The sequence below is a fragment of the Rhamphochromis longiceps genome, linkage group LG6 (genome assembly GCF_057381845.1).
Source record: "Rhamphochromis longiceps isolate RC_006_pf linkage group LG6, R_longiceps_female_GT1.1, whole genome shotgun sequence".
In the NCBI taxonomy this organism is placed as follows: Eukaryota; Metazoa; Chordata; class Actinopteri; order Cichliformes; family Cichlidae; genus Rhamphochromis; species Rhamphochromis longiceps.
The window spans coordinates 28,766,665-28,789,235 of NC_140562.1; the positions used below are offsets into that span (position 1 = coordinate 28,766,665).

Genomic DNA, 22,571 nt, shown 5'->3' on the forward strand with positions numbered 1-22,571 from the left:
TTACATTAAAGATCTGTGAAGAGGATGTTTGTCTGCTCTGTCAGAGACGGAACACCGGGGTTCCAGGACAGTTTGCCCCCCTTGTATCTGAGACTCTGTGCTGACCTATTGCCCCCTCCCCCCATCATCTCCACCATCATCCTGCCGCCATGATGTCTGTTGTCATTAAGTCCTTTGAAAGACTAGTGTTAACCATACTTGCCAACCTCAGAATTAGTGAGACATTCAAAAGGGCTGTTGTGGGGGGGGGGGTAAATACATTTTACAGTGTTTATTTATCGCATAAAACGTTAAATGTCACCGTTGTAAACAACGTCCCGAGGGATTAATAAAGTTAAATTAATTTAATATAATCGAATAACTTTAATCTCAGCCAAACCGAGTTACTCACGAACAAATAAAACACTGAAAAAGCCAAACAATAACATTTTTAAGTTGTCAAAGTGACTTATATATCATGTTTAACCCGAGTAGCGAAAGACCGCGGGGGTTTGAAAACGATGTGTCGGGAGTTTGGTGTTCTCGCCGGCTCAGATATTTGAAGTTTACACAGCTACATTCTCACCTGAAAATATGTTAAAAGTTTATTTTGCGACCCTGAAAGAATAATAAGAGAAATATTAAAACTAAGTAGCTGCCGCCATTGTTGGAAACTGGAATTGGCAGGGCCGCGCTATGAATTCTGCGATATGGCTTTTCAATTTTGTTGTCCGGGTGGAAAATCGGGAGAAATTCGGGAGAATGGTGGCTCCGGGAGATTATCGGGAGGGGCACTGAAATCGGCAGGGAGGCATGTATGGTGTTAACACTCCTGAAAGACATCAAAGAAATCCTGCTCGAACCCCTGCAGTTTGCCTACTGGCCAAACAGGTGAACCAAGGATGCAGTCGACTGCTCCAAAGACGCTCCAAGCGTGATGTCACGGGAGGGGGCGTGGTCAGGATTTTTGGTTGAGGCGCCATATTTCTGGGTCAAAAAAAGCGCTAGCGAAAGAGGAGCGAAAGCACACGGAGAACATTAGCTATGGTTCGTACTTGCTGTGTAATCGGTTGTAACGTTAGTTCGCGCGACCGGCAAAGGAACAAGCCTGAAAACGGTTTATCTTTTCATTCTTTCCCCACCTGGAAGCAACATGAGGGAGCTCATGTTGCTGATGTAACCAAACGACGGCGTCTAGCCTGGATAGCAGCTGTGAGAAGACCTGATATCAAGTTCTCTTCCATCTCCAAACATCTGTTGGTGTGCTCCAGACATTTTCAGTCCGGTAAGTTCTAAATATGTACAAATCAAGCTTTATAGCCTATTAGTTTTAATGTTGATGCGCTCAGAGGTCAAACATCCTACTGAGTAAATTCGCAGACATACTTTCTATGTATAGATACGCTAATATTATTTTTGCGTAATTGTAGGTAAACCAGCCTATGTAATGGATGAGACAAATCCTGACTGGGTTCCAACGCTCCATATGGGGCACTCCGAAATCCTAACATCTAATTCTGACCGTCACAGACGGCGAACGCAACAAAGAGCGGCAGTCGGAGGTAAAGAACACCACCACCCCATCCTAAAATTAAAAAAAGTGCTCTCACTGTCCGGCAATCATCACATAGCGTTTTAATTAATCATGCGCCCTTATTTGGAATACTGCTGAACATTTCCCTTTTGTGTGTGTACTCTTTGTAGCTGACAGGCTTTCATAAAGGAGTAGTAGAGTGTGAAGGTGAGGCCTGTGCAGCAGTTACACATGAAGAGCAGCTCAAGTTGGACAGACAGAAGACCAACACCATAGTCACCTTGCCAAGGAGGCTGTGGGCCAGAGTTGTGTTGGACAAGTGGAGGCCGAGTTAGCAACTGCAAATGTAGAAAATCTTGATCTGACAGTAAGACACACAGAGGCTACAAGACAGACGAAGGATTGTGTGTGCTGTGAACAGAGCAGAGCAGAAGTAAACCGGCTGTTGGAGGAGAACAGGAAGCTTCAATCACAACTGAAAAAGACAGAGCTGAATGAACATTTTTTAAAGGATGACACGGAAAAAGTAAGATATTACACTGGACTACCTTGTTTTGCAATTTTACTGGCCGTGTTTGACAATGTAAAAGCTTTCCTGCCAGCGTCACAGAAACTGTCGCATTTCCAAATGCTATTACTCACACTCATGCGTCTCAGACTTGATCTTCCTGTCCAGCATCTTTGTGATCTATTCAATGTTTCCCACAAAACTCTGTCTTCTGTCTTTACCGATACCATTGATGTTTTGTATGCCCGCTTAGGAGCCTTGGTGCACTGGCCAGAGAGGCACTGTTTACAGGCCACAATGCCCCCTCAATTTATTGAAATTTTTGGAAAACGGGTAGCCATCATTGTAGATTGTTTTGAAATTTGTACAGAAAGACCATCAAATTTAAAGGCACATGCACAAACATACTCTCAGTATAAGGGTACACACACCATGAAATACCTCGTTGGGATTACACCTCTTGGTGCAATTTCATTCATTTCCAAGGGGTGGGGTGGGAGTGCATCAGACAGACATATCACAGAGAACTGTGGTATTCTTCAAAGGCTGTTACCAGGGGATGTAGTTTTGGCTGACAGAGGCTTTGCCATCAGAAATCCTGTGGGAATGATGTGTGCAGAGGTTAAGATCCCTGCATATACAAAGGGCTTCTGTCAACTCGATGCCAGGGACATAGAAGATAAGAGAGCCATTGCCCACCTAAGAATTCATGTTGAGCGAGTAATAGGTACTTTGCGCAATAAGTTCAAAATGCTGCATACCACCATGCCAATCCATCTACTTCTTCCATGTGAGGGTGAAGATGTGACCCTTCTTGATAAAATAGTGAAGGTTTGCTGCGTTTTGGTGAACATGTGTCCCAGTGTGGTGGTAAAACCAGGGACAACTGAAACTTGCTCTTGTTAAAAATTCGTAAACGTGTGCTGTATGTATTGTGATTATTTCTCTTAAGACATAGTAATTTCAAGACAGTTGGTAGTGCGTTATGTTATAAAAACGTTGTCATTACATTAATGTATTTGTAAACTGTAACTGACACTTATTCGTCACTGTAACTACTTTGATCGCCTTTGACGTTGAAAGGCAAGAAAAAAATCTTTTGTTTCTTTATTTACATTTTGTAAAGTGGTATTTTGTTAGTACAAAAGTAGTGAAAGCAAATTGTGAACATGTCTACGCACATCAGGCATAAAAGTAGACCCCAGAAAGAAAGAATTAGATATTCAGAGCTGCACTACGCATAGAGAAAAATATTCGAAGTTCAGGAAGGCACTTTTTTTTTTTTTTTTTTATTAACTCCTGTGCTTTCTTCAATCGTGGTTCACAGAAGTCTACATCAGGGAAGATGCTAACCACAGCCATGTCTCTTTGGGTCCATACAATGAGGTCACAGTGCTTGGCGCTGGTCACGAAGATTTGTGTTTGCACTTGACAGTAGTAAGAGTGCGTCCTCTTTAAAAGTGAAGTCCATTTGCAGCTAACTCCAGGCAGAAGTCTTTATCCTGCGCATCCACTGCTTGCTTAATGCTGTCCGTTCTGTATTTAAAAGCACCCTTTCCCACAACATTCACGCATAGTGAGTCCATCAGGAGATGCTCCAAGTTCAGGAAAACGTGTGTTCACAATAAAACTGCACAAACGAACCTGCAGATAGTGGTGAAGTGCTGCAATTTTTTCAGTGTAGGCCTTTCGTGCGTCCTCCTCATGTTCCAGTCCCCATCTTGTTTGCACAATACACATAGACTTTTCAGGGTAGCACACACGATTAACCACGCTTTGGGCGGGAGTTTCTAAACTTGTGGCAAATACAGCGTGCCTCACCGAAGCTGTGATTCTCCCGGCACGCCATCGGAACCAATCAGGGCTCTTGTGCTGAAGTCTTGTGTGTCCTTCAATAGCTTCTGCCTGCTCTCCAGTAACTGTTGCAGCATTTTTATACCTTACACAGTGCAGCTGTAGATCAGAAAGGCCAAGGTCAATCGATCAATCGCATTCAACTAGACTCAAGCTGACTTACCTTTGTTTGAAAAACGACGTACTCACAGTTTGACTGCTGCTTTTCTACCTCTACAGTAATCACTGCACCTCAGAAGAACCATCACAAACTCCTAAAGTTTGTGGATGACACCACTATCATTGGTCTGATCCAAAATGAGGATAAATCCGTGTATAGTTAGGGAAGCAGATAAACTGGTCCACTGGTGCAGTTAGAACCACCTGAAGTTGAACCCGCTCAAAACTGTGGAGATGACGGTGGACTTTTGAAGAACCCAAAAAACCTTCCCACCTTTTGCCATCCTCAACAATACAGTAGTTACTGTGGATCACTTCAGATTCCTAGGATCTACCACTTCACGTGATCTAAAGTGCTCCTCACATATAGAATTTGTCTGGAAAAAGTTGTGGCAAGTCAGAAACTTAACCCTGTCATAGGGTCATCTTCTTCACTGCCTTCATCCAGACAGTCCTGTGCAGATCTATCGCTGTCTGGTTCGGCTCAGCCACGAAGCAGGACAGCGCCAGAGTGCAACAGACAATCAGTCTGGAGACAGGATCATCGCTGTGGATTTTCCCTCCAGAAGGACAGAAAACATCTCTGCAGACCCCTCACATAATTTTGATGAGCCCACGTAAATTGTAGCCTCGGTTTCCTGTTCTTAGCGGACAGGTATGGCAGAAGTTGTGGTCTTCTGCTGCTGTAGCCCATCTGCTTATAGGCTCGACAAATGTTGTGTTCAGATACGCTCTTTTGTATACTTTGCTTGTAACAAGTGGATATTTGAGTTATTGTTGCCTTCCAACAATGACACATTGCTGCTGGCCATCTTGCTGTTTTTATTTTTCTAGCTTATGGCAAAACCCTTAACTTCAACCCAGGATCTGACTGAAGGCCTAAGCACTAAATCTTTTAAGGCAGCAAATGGTGCTGTCTCAGTAGTATTTGAGTGTGAATTCATAAGGGCTCAGAATGATATGAATCTCGACAACCCCAATAGTTTCTTGATACTTGCAGTTGGATTGGAAGTTAAGATTGTTTACTTTCTTTATGGTGAAAGAATTTAATTGTTCCATTTGAAACCTTGCCTTGTTTACGTGGATAGCAAATAAATGTCAAACATCAATGACGAGCCAATGAAGAAAAAAGGTAAACAAACTCAAAATGTAATGAAGGGCACGCTACAGTCATCTGTAATCTCTTTGTTGGTTTTAAATATCTACCTGGATGTGAGCTTGTTTACATCGTAATTTTCCACAGTTTTTTCTAAGACATTACTCACTCCTGTATGGCATAACATGTGGGCAAGGACTTTAGGCAAAATTTGCAGAAACACTCATTCAACCCTCAGCCTTCATGGACTGAGAAGACTCAAAGGCCAATTATACCTGCACGCTGCTTGTCTGGGTGGCGACACCTATCATTTGTAAAAGAATACTTCAGCAAATTCTCACGTCCTCAGTTCTCAAATGGTGATGGGCTGTAGTGACATTATTGTTTGTGAGTGGTAGAACCAATGCAGTAACCGTAAAAAGCCCCTGAGTCAAAGTCTGTAAGTGTGGAGATTGAATCAAGCCTCTGTATGACCTGGAAGAACCAAAGCCATCACTAAGGTCGGACCTAATTAAATGTTTCCATGAAGGCTGGTACCCATCCCAGGTGAAGCCAGTGAATGTGATGTTATAGCCTGTACAGCTCAAAGTTCCAACACTGGCTCGTACAGACCATCGAGAAGACTCCATTAAGACTCCATTAAGCTCCAATTTCAATTTTGTCACTATTCCCTTCAAGGTACTTTTTATGAGCAGTGCTGCGCCACTTCCAGCAACCTTGCTACTTCCATTTTTTTTTCTATGGATGTTCTGTACTGACCAACTGCATGTTCACATTTTCAGTGCACATTGTATCATATCCATCAAAACAGTGGGCCTCAAACCTGGATCTGAGCGAGGAAGGTGGTTCTGTGATGAATGTGCACAACTGTACAATGGGAAAGTGCCACAGTTCAGATCTTTTGTCCCAAATTTTCTCTCGGACCTTTCATAATGTTACAGTCTAGAGATATTTTCCAGGTCTAGTTTTATCTCTTGATGCAATGCCCTCAAAATTCCACTCATCCACTGAGGACTTTCTGTCTCTTGAAGGCACAGCTTATCACCAGTGATGATCCTCAACATGAAGATTGAGCTTGACACCTATTTTGCTCACTGCGCAAATTTGAGGTCCATGAAAAAGTCAAAAATGCAATGATACTAAAGACTTTGACAGTGATTTAAAAATTTCAGATGTCATCTTCCAAGGCTTATATTGATGCAGCACTGTTGGATCCAGGCATGTCTTGTCACAGCCTAATCTGGTGAACCAGTCTCTCCCTCTGCCAATCACTTCCAGAGGACCACTTAGCTTTTCTGTCTTGATTTACCATAGTTGATTTTATCATATTGCAGTGAGCTTAGTCTATTGCACTTCAGATTTTCTGGACTGAGTTCCTCCATCCTTCATCAGAGCAGTGCAACATGCCCTGTCAGCATTTTCATCTAATCTTACCAGGGAAGTGCACTTCCATATACCATCCCTGAAGCCAGGACTTTTTAGTAGATTAGCAGGACACTAATCAGAAAGTTGGTGGCTTGATCCCTGGCTGCTCAAATCTGCATGCCAACTAGTGAACCTTGATGCATTCATTGGAGTGTGAATATTACGTAGAAAGCACTTGCGTGCTTGCGCGAATCGATGAATGAGGATTTTAGTATGTAGTGCTTTGAGTGTTCGGAGTAGAAAAGCACTTTATAAGAACGAGACTGCACCTCTTCCACCTAGTCTGTTTATAGATCCTCATCCGAGACATGCCAACGTCAGTCAGAGCTCATGGCCAGCCAATGTACACAGTTTGTCTCAGTCTGAGCTAGTTTCTACTTCCCTTTCTTCCAGACATTGCATTGCCAGTTTCCTGGAGACATGAGACTGTCTTGTTGTTAAAATTCCAAACCAGATCATCTACCAGCCTGGCAATTTTCTTTACCAGAATGGTTCGTTTCAGTTCCTCTTTCCGCTAAGACTAAAATCAAGTGTATTCTTCTTTTGACCAGCTTCCACAGGTCAAAGCCCAAGAACTCTTTAACGAGGCAGTCTGAGAATCAATTTCTGCTTTGATTTTAATGGGGCTGTGCAGCTAGTCCCACTAGAGAAGGATAGGTAGCACATTTGAGCAGTGGTTAGCGCACTGTCGCCTCACAGAAACAAGGTTCTCTGCTTGAACGTTATGGTCAGCCGTGCACTCTGCATGTTCTCCATGTAGTTCATTGGGTTTCCATTTGCAGTCCAGAGACAGCTTTGTTAAGGTTAAGTAGCATCTCCAAATTATCTGTCGCTCAATTCATCTTAGAGAGGGCTCCAGCCCAGCTGTTTAAAATAAATGGACTAGTGGATGGCTTCAGGGACCAATCTTAAAACCAGCCAGCCAGCCTTGTGCCAAAATAACGGAGTGGTTACAGCTGTTTAAAGCATTTCAATAATCCTCTTGATGCCTTCACAAGGATTTATCCAAATAGTTGTTCTGATCTTGTTCTCGCATTTGAAGAACACCAGTATAAGACATCCACTGAGTCACAGGACTGCCATCTGACAAGGTTTATTGTGCACATTCAGAGACAATAACATAACCTTTTTGATTTTGGTCCCCACATGACTATATTTTCTGTATCCTGTTACCAAAGTCCATGTCTTTGTTAGGCATTGGTTTTCTGCTTTGTGGTTTCTGTATGGTCCGAGCCACACAGGCTTAATGTCCACTCTGTAATCATCCGGCAACCACTGGTAATGAGGTTAAAAAAAAAAAAAAAAATATATATATATATATATATATATATATATATATTTTACACACACACATGTTCCCTGACCAGTTGGGAGCTGGTGTTGACAGTTGCTTTGACATCGATTGCTGAAGCCTCATTCACATAGGCCTAGGGATCAGTCAGTGATCCACTGGCAACCCCAGGTTGTTTAGGAAAAGTATGTATCCCACAACCAGCTGGTGAGTGGTTGCTGGCAGTCGCCACTGTGTCGGTGACGATTTGTCTGCACCAATTGGGCAATCACAAGAACGTTGTGGATGCAGCATTCTTTGAAACAGATTTCACATAGCATCACCCACAAACCTCTATGAACAACTTGCCAATCCTATGGGAACTACAAAGGAGTCATCCAGGCTCTCTAGGCCTAGGTGACTAAAGTCTAACTGCAGAGGAGTGCTATGGCATTAAATACAGAATATTTAACCTGTCGCTGACTTTAATAAAACCTCTTTATTATGCTTGTGAAAGTCTGGTTGCCAGACAAAACTTACAAAAGTTATCATTCTGTTTCTACCACACATTTATACATTTCTGTGCAATTTAGTTTACATGGAAAAAAAAAATCCTGTCAAGTAAAAGAGGAAGAAAAAAAAAAAAGAAAAAAAAAAAAGATCTGGGTCTGAAGATCAGGAGCGAACAACACAAATACCTGATCTGGCAGGAGGGGCAAACTTTTTCAACTTATATACACAACAGCTTAAGTCACAAAAAACACATTACATATGATGAGTCAGACAAAACCAACCGTTTGCCACTTGAACTCTCCAAGTCAGTTTGTTGCCCAGTTGTTATGTGGGAAGACATTTACAGGTGTTTGTTTTTGTCCAGCGTACAATATTTCAGTTCCTAACACAAAACAGGTGAAAAGTCATAAACTATCAAAGGCAAAATGCTATGTCTTTTCTGTAACGGTTCAACTAGAGCTGGAACTGATGACATTTGTGCACTGAGGTTCGCAGAAAGAGCCAAAGCGCCCATATACATCTTTGGCTCGAACAGCAAAGTGATACGTGGAGCCAGACTGGAACTGGGTCAGCGTACAGGCCATAGGCAGTGGAAGGGCCTTCACCTCCCCAATTTTCTTCCAGTGCTGCTGAGATGCATTGCTGTTAGAGTTATCTTGATGAAAGGCATAAAGGTGATAGCTTTCTACAGCTGCGCAGGTCCGATCAACTTCTCCAACACACCAGGAGAGCACTATACCAGTCTGACTCTGCACCAGCTTTAGCTGAGGTTGTTGAGGAGGTGAGGTCCGTTCAGCCTCTGGGGGTAAGCGTGATGGTGCGGGTGCAGGAGGGAGCGGTGGAAGCGCCATGCTGGAGCCTCGAGTTGGTGTAGTAGTAGTGGTTACACTGCGGGATTTTAATGGAGTATCCTGCAAAAAAAGAAATCTGGTGTCACAGCTTGTTCTTTCCTTTTAGTTGTGGCAAAAGGATCATTCGTGCTTGGATAACTCCCAAAACAGCTAACAGCTGTAGTTTTCAACAGAGAAAAATCTAATAATAGCTTTAGAAACCAACCATCAGCAAATCATGTTAAAATAACAATTCACCAAGACTTAAACATTGAAGTTACAGAACAGAAAAGTAGTGAAGTGCCTGTGTGAGAAATATTTAGAATCCAGTTCTAAAAGCTCACCACCACTGGGGGGCGGTGATGTACTGTCAACTGAGGATTGCCAGAACTGTTCTGATTGCTTAGAGGGGATGCTCTTGCTCCTGTATCTGAAAACAAAAACAAAAGCAAACAAAACAAGAAACTCAGATTATATGTATAAGTTAGAATTAAAGCACAGGATACATATGCATAGGCATCTGCCTAAATTACTAGATACTTTATAATTTGCCAGAGTGATAAAATTTGTTTAGTGTAATTTGGTGCTCTTACTGTTGTGGATACTGATGACTGGGTTAGTGCGTGGGCTCGGTGAGGGAGTTGTAACAGTAGCATTCTTCACTCCAGTCACTGAAAACCATAAAACATAACATAATTAGCCTTAATAACATATATTAGGGGAAGTAAAAACAAAACAAAAAGTTCGCCAACTCTAACCTTGGACATCATCATCGTCCTCGGTGAGGTCAATTACGGAGCCTTTGGGTCGTGCCGCTGGTGCAGCTGCTTTAGATGCAGCGGTTACTGTAACTTGGTTGTCTGAGAAATACAAAACAATCTAAATTTAGTACCAAGTTAAGGAAAATGAAATGTCAGCAGCACCTCCGTGCTCTTCAGTCATCCTCACCTGTCTTTGATGTCAAAGACATCCCCTGTGGAGGTCCTGGAGCAGTGGATCCGGTTGCTGCTGGCCCAGATGTTGTAGGTGAAGAGACTGAAGACATGGCCCCGACTACAGAGACAGACTGAGCTGGTGTCCTGGCCGTGGTCACAGATACCCCAGCATGGGGTGTAGTTATTCCACTTGCACCGCCTTGATACACAGCACGAGCAAGAGAGATCTGGCCAGAGGACATCTGGGCACTGGAGCCATGGAGGGCTGGGACAGTGGCCACGGCTGGTGCCGAGGCTGTGGCTGTGGTCGTGACAGGTGCAGGCTTGAGTATAAACGTGGCGGTAGAAGCAGTGGTTTTGGACTTGTTCAGTGAGCTGGCTGCAGACAAAGACGAGACGGGGATGTTGACCAGTGTCCCTGCCTGGCCGTTCACTGATAAAGGCAACTGGATGAGAAGCGGCTGGCCTGTAGCCATCATGCTACTCCCAGAGGCAGTCTTCAAGAGGAGGGTGCCCGTTTGACTCTGGGTGGTACTGCCAGTGGCCAAGGTGGAGGTGGGATTAGAGTTGGAAGTGATCAGCTGGAGGATAGGGGTCTGCTGAACCATGGCAGTTGAAGTGGAGGTGGGAGTTGGAGCTGAAGCTGCAGCAGGGGCTGAAGCTGCGGCAGGGGTTGCGGTAGGAACTGGAACTACTGGGGGGGGAAAGAGACTTGTTAGAAGAGACTTGAAAATATCTGCACAGGGTACACTTTTGCTCAAAAGACTGTCAATCATTTGTTAATTGCTAGTAAAGGTGATGGCAGTTAAAAACCCATCCCAGCATGACATGGACAAAAGATTTTGAGACATCTATGCAAAAATACAACATGCAGACAAATTCAATGACACTTTTCCACACTGCTCCTGGAAAACATGAAAGGTAAGATGACCTATTTTCTGTAATTCTGTCATGGTCAATAAACTTCCAATTACAAACATGGCTTCTTAACAGGAATAAACATTAAAGAGCAGCCAGAAGTTTGATACGCTCACTTTCGCGGTGTTTCTGTAACCAACTCAATTAACATTGCTGAAAATTAAAACTAGGCAATATTTTTTTCCTATATATAATTGGCTACATTGTAAACACTTACTAAGAAGTCGACTGTTTTCTTATTTCTGAAGGTTTCGGTGTATTGTGAAAACTAAATAAAAACAAGACTTCTCCAAAAAAAATTGTGAAAACTAATCAAAATAAAATAAAGAGTGTAGGAGAAAGTTTAGTACTTATAATGTTTGGTAAAAATTGTATCCATTTTCAGAAAGTTCAGTGTTTTTTGATTCTAACTGCTGTACTGATTTTCTTAAATCTTGTCTCGGACATAAATAATTATAAAGATCCAAACTAAGTGTAAAACAAATAAATACTAAAACAAACTAACTAGACGGAATTTTAAACAAAAGGTTAAAATGAAAGAAAAATAAAAACTAATTAGAAAATACAGAACTATAATAACTATAACGCTTTCCTGAAGAAAAAAACAAAAAATAAAGAATAAAAAAAGAGGCTTTGACTCTGCTGTTTACAAAAGTCTCACCACTATTTGCAGCACATGCAGCAGAGTATGCATCAGAACTGAGCAAACTATGGTGCAAAGTTGAGCCATGTCTTCAAAATAACACAACAGTTAGGTTTGTGAAGTAAACTATCAGATCTGCCATAAAGAAATCTGCCAAATCAAACATGCAGGGATCTCTGCTGTGGAAACCGCTCATAAATAACGAAGCAGACAAAAGCAACTTTCTGTTGCTAGAAAGTAAATAGATAAGGACAAGTCTAATGTGCCATTTGTTTAACTGTGTAAGTATGCATTAGGGATATAGTATACTTTGTCTATTATTTGAAGATCACTCTAAACTGTTCTGAAATGACTGCATTGTTGTGTCAAATCCTAGCTTTATCTGTCACAGCTTGCACTGGATCCCATTTTCATTTATTGTTTAGCCAATACACCAATACCTGAATTTGTACTACCTAAAACCTGGGAATAGGTCCCAAATATCCAACACTGGTCAGGCTTCAAGTACACACAAAGAACGAACAACATGCAAACCCACATGAAGAAAAAAGCTAAAGTTTCAAAACTCCCACAAGAAGCCATTAATTCTGTCAAAGAACAAACAAACAAAACGTACACAACATTTACCATAAAAAAAATTAAAGACAGATCTTTGTTACTCACCTGCTGTGCTGGATGAAGAAACAGTTGTGGATGTCTGCTTTACCTCCATGGAAGTCCAGCCTGGCCTGTTTAGAAAGATTGCTGATACTTAGAGTTGTTGACACTTGAAGTTGCTTATGTCCTTTACAGGATGAAGAGTGAATGAGGTAAGGTGTTGACATTTAGATTTATTCCATGTAACACAGTCATCTTTGTGGTAGGAACGAGAATCAAACTTAAAGCGTGTGTCCGAGTTTTCACAAAATCATTCATCGGTATTTAACTGCAGTTCGCTCACTTCAAGCATGGTGCCAACTTCACAAAGTCTGTCAGCAGAGATTAATATCCTTTTCAACATGATAATTTTTAAGAACACCTACAAAGATCTAAGTGACTGGAGGGTGATATTTTGACAAAATGTTTATATATGTTCTACCACGAATAATGACAATTGTCCCAGTATGCTTCAGTTCCTGTGGCGTTCAAGCGTCAAAACGACATGCCAGTTCTTTCCTCGTACTCTCGAAAAAACTCCGGCCTTCTCTTTACTCGCAGTATTTCATTGATAACGTCTCGAATTTCTCTCCACTTCTCACAAGACAGCACAGGAAATCGACGCTCAATGTACATCCTCATCGCCCTCCTCAAGTTTACGGGCAAGGCCTCTTTGCCCAATAATCCAACGTAGTTGACCTTTGCGACCCAGTCACAGTAGACATCGTATGGCACTAAGTAGCGGAAAATGTACGAGGCGTAGCGGTCAGGTCTTGGGTTCCCTGAGCTTCTCTTGCAGTTGTGGTAGAGCACGTTTTCCAAGTGCGAGGGAATCGTGCGGAGTTTAATGTCTGCTCTGCATTTCCCTTCATTGTACTCTGCCAGCTTTCTCGCCATGGCAACATGGCGGGACATATCTGCTTCCTCTTCCTCCTCCATTTCCTCGTCTTCTCCCTCCATCTTGACAGACAGTGCCGGAGTCTTATCAACAGAGGGCACCAATCCCTCTCTGGGCACCTCAGGCTGCGGCTCTATTGTCTGTCGACGGAGCACGCTGTTGGGAGGAGAGGTGCAGTTTTAACTACACTCTGCACTGCCTGAAGAAACGCTCAGGCTTCATATTGTAGAACGTCACAAGACTCAGGACCTGGACCCATGTGGGGTTACTTTGCAGGTGCAAAACACACACTGGGGCATGTGTTTGTTTATTCCAAACAAGTCTTTAGAAATATTTGGAGCGAAATTAAGACTTTCAAAAAGATGGTCCTGACAAACCGAACAAGGGACATGGATTCTTGTTTCCAAAAAAGTATGGATTTAGAGGACGTAAAGATTGATATTCTGTCCATTTGTTTGTAATCTAGTGATTACACTTAGCAACCCGGGACAATGTCAACTATTCACAGTGTAACGGTTTCGTGTGTAGTAAGTACTTGCTTTAGTCCGGTATTGTCACGTTCATACAAAAGCAAAATTATATTCACACAAAATATCATCATGCACAAACTGCTGTATGATTCAAAGATTACATGTTTAAATACACTGATGCTGTCAGTTTTGAAACCTCAAAATCAGACTGACAAGTGGACTGTCAAAAGGTGTTAACTTCCACTGAAGGGACTAAAATGTCTTTTTAAAAAGCCATGGAGATTTGCCTCTCAAATACATGACTTAACCTACAAAGCATAGCTGACAGGGATCTAGACTGAAAATGAGTCCTGAACACTTACCGCTGAGCTTGAGGGTTATTCGTAACCGCTGCCGTTTTGGCAGCAGTAGCAGCAGCAACAGCAGCAAGTGCCTGTAGAAAACAAATAAGAAGTTTCAACATTTTTCATCACCTGCATGCCAAATGAAAACATTTTAACAAGTTACAAAAAAAACATCTTACCTCCTGTTTCCTTTTATTCTCCGATACCTGATTAGCCTCTCCAAACTTTTTTGATAGTCGGGCAATCTTGGCCTGAAGAGAAACACCAAGTAGACTTTAGATACTTGTCAAATGGAAGCAGAGCATCTTCCAATGCCCAACATGTTCTCCTTATGGGACAAATTTAATTTCACATAAAAAGTTAACCTGCACTCACTTGGAGTGTGTTAATGGCAGCTTGGTGTTTAGTGGCGCAGTCAATTTTGTCTACTCTGTCCTTCAGCTCTTGGAAATGTTTGTCGAAAATGGTGAGCTCCAACACCTTCAATCGCTCCTCCACTAACTGCTGCACAATCTGCGAAGAAGAATGAGGTGAAAGGGATGAAATGTTAGGAAAATTGGTGAAGAGAAACTTATATTTATCCAAGCTCAGCTATATCAGTCAAAATTATTATAATTAAGGCCACAGAGCACTGTGAAAAAAATGAAGTCGGCATCAATTATGCTGTATGTGTGAATGGATTTAATGCAACCAGTGTTTAAAAGCTATTAGAGTAAAAGCATATCTGAATACTCGAATACAAACCTTCCCGAGTTTATGATGACTGCCAGCTTTTGTAGTAATTTTAAGTTCCAGTTGGGCCTCCAACTCCTCACGGTCCATCTTGGGCCTCTTACCCTCTATTTTTACAGTTTGCCCATCTTTTTCAGAGCCCTCCGATAAAGTGCGTTTCAGTCCCGAGGTTGAGCTCCTCTCCTCTTTCACTGCTTAGCAAACAAAGACAAACACCAAAATATTTAAACTTAACACAGAACCAGTAACAGTTACTTTCAATAAGAACATTTGTTGGGTCTCCCTTTCAGTGACCCGGGGCCCTCAAAAAGAACTGCATACCTCTGAAGGCTTTATTTTCTGTTTCTATTGATACTGCCATTATGAACGCTGAAGTTATGTAAAAGCTGATCAGAGGTTAGTTAGTAATTGAATCAAAGGCATGTCCTAATATAAACTGAGTCCATATTCATATGGACTTTACCAGTGGTTCCTTACTCTGTGACGCCGTTTTCTTTTTTACAAGCTAGCAATAAGAGCCGTTGTTTACATGGTTAACATTTTTCCAGTGTTTACACCTGGTGTTTTTTTCTTCTTCTGTTTGTTTGACCAATCAGCATATGAACTGAAGTCTAAACGAATCCCTGTAAACTTACAAAGGGTCCTCTTGTGCTGGATGAGTCCCTACCCTCAAGTAAAAACAACACCAAATATAGAGTACTAACTGCAATCTTTTCCTACTCCTGCAGTCACACAGAAAAAAGGCACAACTTCCTCCAACTCCAAGAACTGCGAAAGAGTTCCACGTATCAAACTGCAATATCATCCAGGAAATTTATTGCAGTAAAATCCTCAAATGATAAATTTCCTGTGACAATTTTCCGAAAAAGAAACCACCCAACTTTTCCCTTCAGGATCAGAGGAAGCCGATTTATCCCATGGTAAAGTATGCAAGGATTCTGCATTCTGACTTGAAATCTTATCAAATCATTTATGTTTTGAGTACAGTGTTACATTATCCTATTCACATGTCATGTAGTATATAATTGCTTTTTGCGTTGCAACATCCACCATCTCATACCTGTATCAGATGGTGGAGTGGACGATGGTCGAGATGGCTTTGAGGCTTGTCCCACATTAGTTTTTTCCTTTTTGGGCTCCACTTTTACAGAGCCCACCTCCATCTTTTCCTCACACGTCAAGCCTTTCTTCACATCCGCTTTGTCAGTCTCTACTTCTTTTATGTCATCTTTGATTTCCACTGATTGTTTTTGGTCCGCACAAGAAGAAGCTGGATTGGGTATAGAGCAAGAAGATGAGGAAGAATCGGAAGTGGTACATTTAGGAGAAGAAGGCTTTTCATCTGGTACTTTGGCTGTGGAAGCCTCAGTGTCCATTTCCTTTGTAGTGTCACTATCTGTTTCCATTGGTTCTGTGAAGTCAGATACTGCAGGTGGCACAGGTGTATCCAAACCTTTCAGTGGGTCCACTGCCAAATCTACAGCTGGGTCCTCTTCTACAGTGTGGTCCTCCTGAGAAAATTAAAAATGATAACCAATTAAACGTTTTTCGGGCTCTCCACTTTCAATACGAACTACAGTATAAACTAATTTTTTAAAATAAATATAAAGGTATCTGACAGTTTTGTTCATGTTTCCATGCATTTACCTTCTTCTTTTCCTCAGCTGGGATCACCTCAGTGTCTTTTTCCTGTTGTCCCTTGCAGTCTGTTCTAGCTGTGACAGGTTCACTTGATGATGATGGTGTGCCATCTTTCTTCTCATCTTCTTCTACCTTTTTCAGTTCAAAATTTAGAGGATCCACTGGTGATCTCGGAGCAGTCATTTCTTCGAGTCCTTTTGGACTTGAAGAGGGAGGGGAAGGAGACAAATTTAGGGACAGGGACGGTGTGGGAGAGCTCAGAGCGGTCGGAGAGACGGGTGGTGTAGTCTGGGGAGTGTTCAAGTCCAGGATGTTGTTTTGCTCTTTGTCGCCCACTTTTTGTCCGTCCTCTTTATGTGTTCCATTCATCAGAGGTGGTGGAGATGGGTTGGACAAACTTGTACCCACAGTGAGCAAAGTGCTGTGCAGGTTCTCCAGCTGATGTCTATCACTGATCTTCATGGTTTTCCTGGCGCGGAAAATCTTCTTCTTCTCTTCTGTCACAATAACTTCCATCTTTGCCTGTGGAGTAGAGATAATAGATAACATGCATTCAGAAGGGATTAATGAGAACAGACAACACCCAGAGCTGTAAAAGTTAATGGCACAGTGTCTTCCGCTAATTAACCTTTCCTGATTCTGATCTTTACGCATTGCACAGTATTGGGTGCACCGTTTCCGAGAAAACACTAGAGGACACTGCAGAGCTCTTTGGCATTAGCTTTTTCTTTCTGGAAGGTTCTTCTGTCACAGCTGTCTCTGCACCAAACTGATGGTTCCTTAGCAGCCCGTTCCTTTACTACAAATTTAACTCAGCATCCAAGCCAAATCACACTCATCCATCTGATTACACATTGCTTCATCTGTCCTACAGTGACTTAAGTCAACAAGCAGCTCAGTAAGCCAGGAAACCTTTTTTCATGGTAGTCAGAAAAGCTAAACTTGCTTCTGCAAATCCCCTCTACCTCACTTTTCTGAAAAACTACGGATTTCATGTTTACCTAAGCCCCAATCCTGAGAACAGAAGTGGCACGAGTTAACAACAGCAGCAGCTCAACCTTCCTCCCATCCCCCCATCCTCCTATTGGTTCCCTCGTCAGCAAATCAGAACGGACCCATTCAGTCTGTGCTGGCAGCAGCAAAAGGGTTATGCAAAACATGAAGGACTTTCCGTATAGTTGTGATTGTTGTGCACAATTTACTGTTAAGGCTAGTTGTCACATTCTACAAGGATTCATTTCATGTCTACTTATTTTATATGCGTGGAAGCATGTGTTGATTTTACCTTCATTTTATGGGTGTCAGAAGTAAAAATGAACCTGAGCTGTGTGCAGGAGATACTTTACTTGCAGTAATTTTCTTCTTTTACACTCATGTGTTATAATATTAAGTAGCATAGAAAAAGTATTTAGAACTCACCTTCAAGCCAAAGGGTTCCTGACAATGGACTTAATACAGGACTTGTCGACAACCTGAAGGACAAATGAGAATAATTTGTTAGCAAATGTCTTAGTAACTTGAGCTCTAACTGTCTCTTTGGCTTCAAAGTGATATATTTTTCCAGGTCAATATGAATTGCATCAACTAAAAGTGCAATTATGTCAATTACTGTATTTTTTAACATACTTATTTATATCCAGATTTAAAATAGCATACAGTAAAGTAGACTAAGGACACTAAATCCCGGATTTTGATAAGACTGATGCTTCTTCCTTACATTTGTTTCTGCAGTGTAAAATTATCGGTCGTGACCAGCTTTCGCTTACTCGTGCTGGTAAAGCAAATGAAATTGCCTTAATTTGGAATTTTTTAGGAATAGTATTTATGACGTGACAAAACTCGAAACTATTTTTTTTTCAAAATTCAGTAACTCACAAGGCAAAAATTACTCAAAGGTAAACACAATAACGTAATATCACAATTATATTTTGGGCGATTATTCAGTTATCTGCAAGCAAGAGGCTTAAGAAGAACACCAATAGAGTGGTGACAAACTGGTGAAGGTCGCCAAAGTGGTGACAAACACACAAAAGGTTAACACAAAAGGACGCAAAACAGGAAAGTGGTTTGCCAGAATGATGGACAGAAAAAGATGTTTTACTGCAGAAAGGTTGAACTTAAAAAAAACCCCAAAAAACAAAACATAATTATGTACAGGTAAGAAGAAAAAAACAAAAACATGCAGTCACTGACAGTTTTGTTATATTTTTGGTCTTATTTTTCCCCCAGCTGCTAAGATCAGACTGTCGCTTCTAGTGGTAAAAAGCAAAAACAGACATTCAGATGGTAGGAACCTCAAACAGCCATGTCTTTATACTGGTTTCAGTGCAAAAACACAACATAAAAAGTGGTTACTACATGAGAAACCTTTAAACTCCGACCAGGAATGAGCAGTAAGCCGTGTCAGTTTCACACTGTAAACTTGGTTAGCTTTACTGCTACTGCAGTACTCACATGGTGCAGAGAGAACCGAGGGAAAACAGCCTCAACTTGCAAAAATCTCTCATTTAGCCTTGTGTATGTTGAAGCTTAGCAGGCTGCCACATGTATATGGAAAAACACAAAGACTAATGTGGACTGAGCGTATAGCTCCAGCTTTAATGCTGAGCAGCACAGTGAGATGTTTGTACACACGTTCAATATGTTAGGCCTTCCCTACTCTGTTTTTACATGAGCATGCATGTTTCTTGCTGTTTTCCTTCCTATTGTTCTAAAAATAAGTAAGGCAGCATTTCAATACAATTGCCTAAAAAAGATCTGACCTGAAAAACAAGAAGAATCAGAAAAAAAAACTCCTAAAAAAGCGTTCACAAATATGTGGAGCAGTGAAAACTGCAAGAACAATTATTGGTTTGCTTCACATTCCAGTGTTACTGCACACTGCGCAGAGCCGACTATCCCCCTCCCCCGTCCCACGGCCTCATTTACTGCTCCTGGATTTAGTGCAGGAACTCAAAATGGCCGCTGGATCTGTTGTTTAATGTCAGCCCGAGCTCTCAGTAGCTAGCTGAGAAGGATTCTCATTCAGGTGTATCAGGTTGCAGCACAACTCTGCTTAGCAAGAGTTTTCTATTCAGCCTGACACTTCGGCAAGCTGTCACATTGTGAACAAATTGTAGAACATTTAAAGAAAGTGCTAATTAAGCCAAACATAATCTCAGTTATTTGCTGATAATATTATTAAAGGGATCTTTAAATCCAACCTTTTTATTGCTATAAAACAAGCAGAAAAAGTATTGAGTCGATTTTGTCAGGTTTTATTATTAATCATTGTTATGGTCTTTAAAAATGTACACAGACTGTAAAAAAGCGCAGTTCTGTGTATAAACGCTCAGTGCATAGATTTTTAATAGTTGCTTGCAGCTACGAGAACTAGTCATCTTGCCCCTGTAAAGTGCAGAAAGCAGTCATAACATGTATGAGTAGCATCAGGGTGTGGCATTTAATCTTCACTCCAAATTAGGCCAAAAAAGGTAAACACTATTTTTTTTAAAATTATTTATCCTAAATCAGCAGAAACAGCACAACGTTAATCAAACTTCACACAACAGAAACCCATAGGAAAGCCAACACATGAAGGTTTATAGATTGGAATTCAAATCACTAAATGACGATTCATACAAGTTGTGAATGTTTCCCAAGAGAGAATCCACTGACTACTGAAACAGCAGACACCCACTGTTTCTGTGTCCTTAAAAACACAACTATGTGATTAAACCGAGTTCAAGGATCTTACTATGCACAGATGCACTTTTTAATTTAACACTTGCGTTTTATTTTTGCAATGTTTTCTAAGCCAGGCTATGACTAACAGCTTACTAAATATGAACAGCAACTGCTTCATTTATTTGAAGCTACAGAGGGTGCATCAAAGGAAAGAGCCATGGAGAGATATTCAGACTCCATCCTTGGACTTAAACAAATCTTTACTCCAAGTTACAAAATAGCTGCTCATTCCTTTAGAAGTATTCCTTGAAACTCACTGTGTCAGCCCCCGATAAGCAGTCATTAAACTGCCGATTACAAACTCTGTCAATCTCGACTACAAGCATAACTACTTCCAAATAAAGCAGAAGCAAGGTCACTTGCTTTGAGAGACTGGAGAGGAGTTTGTGTTGCAGCAAGAAAACCTCTAACCTTCTTCAGTCTTTTAGCAGCCAAGCAAACAATCAAGACTTGACATTCATACTTTGTGGTTACATGCAACATCAAAACCTTCTCTTTCAGAACATGGAAGAACATCGCTGGTACAGATGGAAGACACGGTCATACTTAATGACATCTTGATCATCAGTTTTCAAGACAACATAAGACAACCTGGCTTAACATCTTGGCCTTTCCACCAACACACGCTGTCGAGCATGTTTGTGACGAAGCGCGAAGTTATTCATCGTCACATCTCTGGCTGACCTACAGATTTCAGTTAATGTTAAATCCCTCGTTACTTTGTTTGTTTGTCCACTGTGCACCATTAAACACTAGAAACAGTGTGTGAGTGTACCACGGGTCAGCATGAACAAATAAACCAGTGAGTTCAAAGAAAACACACGTGTTTATCAGCAACTCAAGCCAAGAAAGCCCGCTTTGGACTAAGACAACACAGTTGGGCAGCTGTGTTATTACAGTATATTGTTATTTGAGATTTACAACTTACATTTTGAGGGGATGATGACAGACTGTCGAAATGCTACCTTTTTGAGTGAAGTAAAAAATCTTTCTTTCTATTAAAATAAAACATAGTTAAAAGATCTTCTAGATCTTCAAGTTAAAAAATCTCATTAGGAGAACTTGAGATCTCTTAAAAAGACGTCAACTTAAATAACAGAGAGACTCTAACTGTTGAAATACTTTAAAAACTAATTTAAAAACCCACAATTTAAAAGCAGGTTATGTAGGATTGGGGCCTACTGACTGTGAAGCAGGCACTGGGTAAGAGGCCAACAGCAGACTACAAAAGAGAGGAGGGGCTCAGTTAGGACCAGTCCATCAAGCACATTGCAGTCATATAAAGTCTTTATAAAGTCTGTACTAGCTATTAATTAAACCATTTTCAAATGAAAAGCCTGTTGAGCACTCCTGACACAGCAACGTGTCTTGTTGCATAACATGAGCCGCTAAATTTTTTCCTCCCTTCCTGCTGTCACAGTAGCAAGATTTATTTACAGCTTGCCATAAATACATGCAAGTTTAATCCTTTTATCATTTTTAAATGTAGCGTAGTGATTATCAAGGCAAGGCAAGGCAAGGCAAGTTTATTTGTATAGCACAATTCAACAACAAGGTGATTCAAAGTGACAACACTAGCTAGCAGCGCACAGACAGAGGGAAAGTACCCTGCACAGACTGTTGCATGGCAACACCCATCCCCCAACTCTAGCACAAACTAGTCCACTGTATGGAAATCTACAGCCAGCACGGGACAAACCATTTTAACAAAGGGCAGGGGGGGGGGGGGGATCTGTCCTTTTATTAAAAACATCACCGGCAGAGGACATTTATGATGAAAAGGTTAAGGGCATTATGTTTATTTGAAAGCACAGTATTTTATGCTGTTCTGTGCTTGCAGTGTTAAAAATATTAAACTGTTTCAATCCACTGTTTTTATGCAATTAAAAATATTAAGCCCTTTCAGGGAAAATTTTACTGCTCCCTCTGGGCTCTCTGCTAAATCTTTGATAGAATTAATCTGAACTGGATACATATATGATCGGCCATGGTTTACTCCAATAACCTGAGGACTTGCTGTTCTTGAGCTGAGCACCGTGTTAGCCACAGTTTTCAACGCTCTCTAATGACTCCTGAGGACCGGAGTCAGACTGTAACATAATCTCACAGGACTCTTCTTGGCCATGCTAAATGCCACACTTTCACACAAAATGTTGAATTTATTAGAAACCAGGGAGGGGGAAACAATAGCTGTTTTAAATTCTTTCCATCGCATAAGTATTTACAGGCGGTGCACTAGTACCTTAGGGATAGGTCTCACAGAAAGCAGTAATTTTGTAATGTTTTCCTCAAGACAAAACATGCAAAAAAAAAAAAAAAACCCCTCCAAAAAACCTTAAATAAACATGAATTCATATTGTTCAGATATAAACAATTTAAGCCATGTATAATGTAGACAGTGTGCACACGCTAATCAGGATCACATTTCCTTTCTGTTCAGTGATAAGATGACCATACATT

The 22,571-nt window shown here is 41.2% G+C and overlaps 2 protein-coding genes across 6 annotated transcripts in view; one reads left to right on the plus strand and one right to left on the minus strand.

Annotated features, from left to right (window-relative positions):
• The first annotated feature begins 1,004 nt into the window (after positions 1 to 1,004).
• Positions 1,005 to 2,927, plus strand: LOC146668207 (uncharacterized). Its single transcript, XM_085408618.1, has 2 exons — positions 1,005 to 1,259; positions 1,820 to 2,927. The coding sequence occupies exons 1-2, from the start codon at positions 1,024 to 1,026 to the stop codon at positions 2,925 to 2,927; spliced, it is 1,344 nt and encodes a 447-aa protein (XP_085264744.1). The 5' UTR covers positions 1,005 to 1,023.
• Positions 2,928 to 8,411: 5,484 nt separating this feature from the next.
• The window catches only part of atf7ip (activating transcription factor 7 interacting protein), a 31,136-nt gene continuing 16,976 nt past the window's right edge, over positions 8,412 to 22,571 (minus strand). For 2 of the 5 annotated variants that reach the window (XM_085410085.1, XM_085410086.1), the window contains exons 2-14: positions 17,805 to 17,857; positions 16,392 to 16,907; positions 15,805 to 16,255; positions 14,757 to 14,938; positions 14,388 to 14,525; positions 14,192 to 14,263; positions 14,031 to 14,101; positions 12,328 to 12,392; positions 10,117 to 10,797; positions 9,927 to 10,028; positions 9,762 to 9,839; positions 9,513 to 9,598; positions 8,412 to 9,249 (exon numbers count right to left, since the gene is read on the minus strand). In XM_085410085.1, coding sequence (XP_085266211.1) covers positions 8,788 to 9,249; positions 9,513 to 9,598; positions 9,762 to 9,839; positions 9,927 to 10,028; positions 10,117 to 10,797; positions 12,328 to 12,392; positions 14,031 to 14,101; positions 14,192 to 14,263; positions 14,388 to 14,525; positions 14,757 to 14,938; positions 15,805 to 16,255; positions 16,392 to 16,901 — 2,898 coding nt within the window. In that variant the 5' untranslated portion in view covers positions 16,902 to 16,907; positions 17,805 to 17,857 and the 3' untranslated portion in view covers positions 8,412 to 8,787. The remainder of the gene's footprint in view (positions 9,250 to 9,512; positions 9,599 to 9,761; positions 9,840 to 9,926; positions 10,029 to 10,116; positions 10,798 to 12,327; positions 12,393 to 14,030; positions 14,102 to 14,191; positions 14,264 to 14,387; positions 14,526 to 14,756; positions 14,939 to 15,804; positions 16,256 to 16,391; positions 16,908 to 17,804; positions 17,858 to 22,571) is intronic. The other 3 variants (XM_085410090.1, XM_085410087.1, XM_085410089.1) reach the window with 3 other exon arrangements.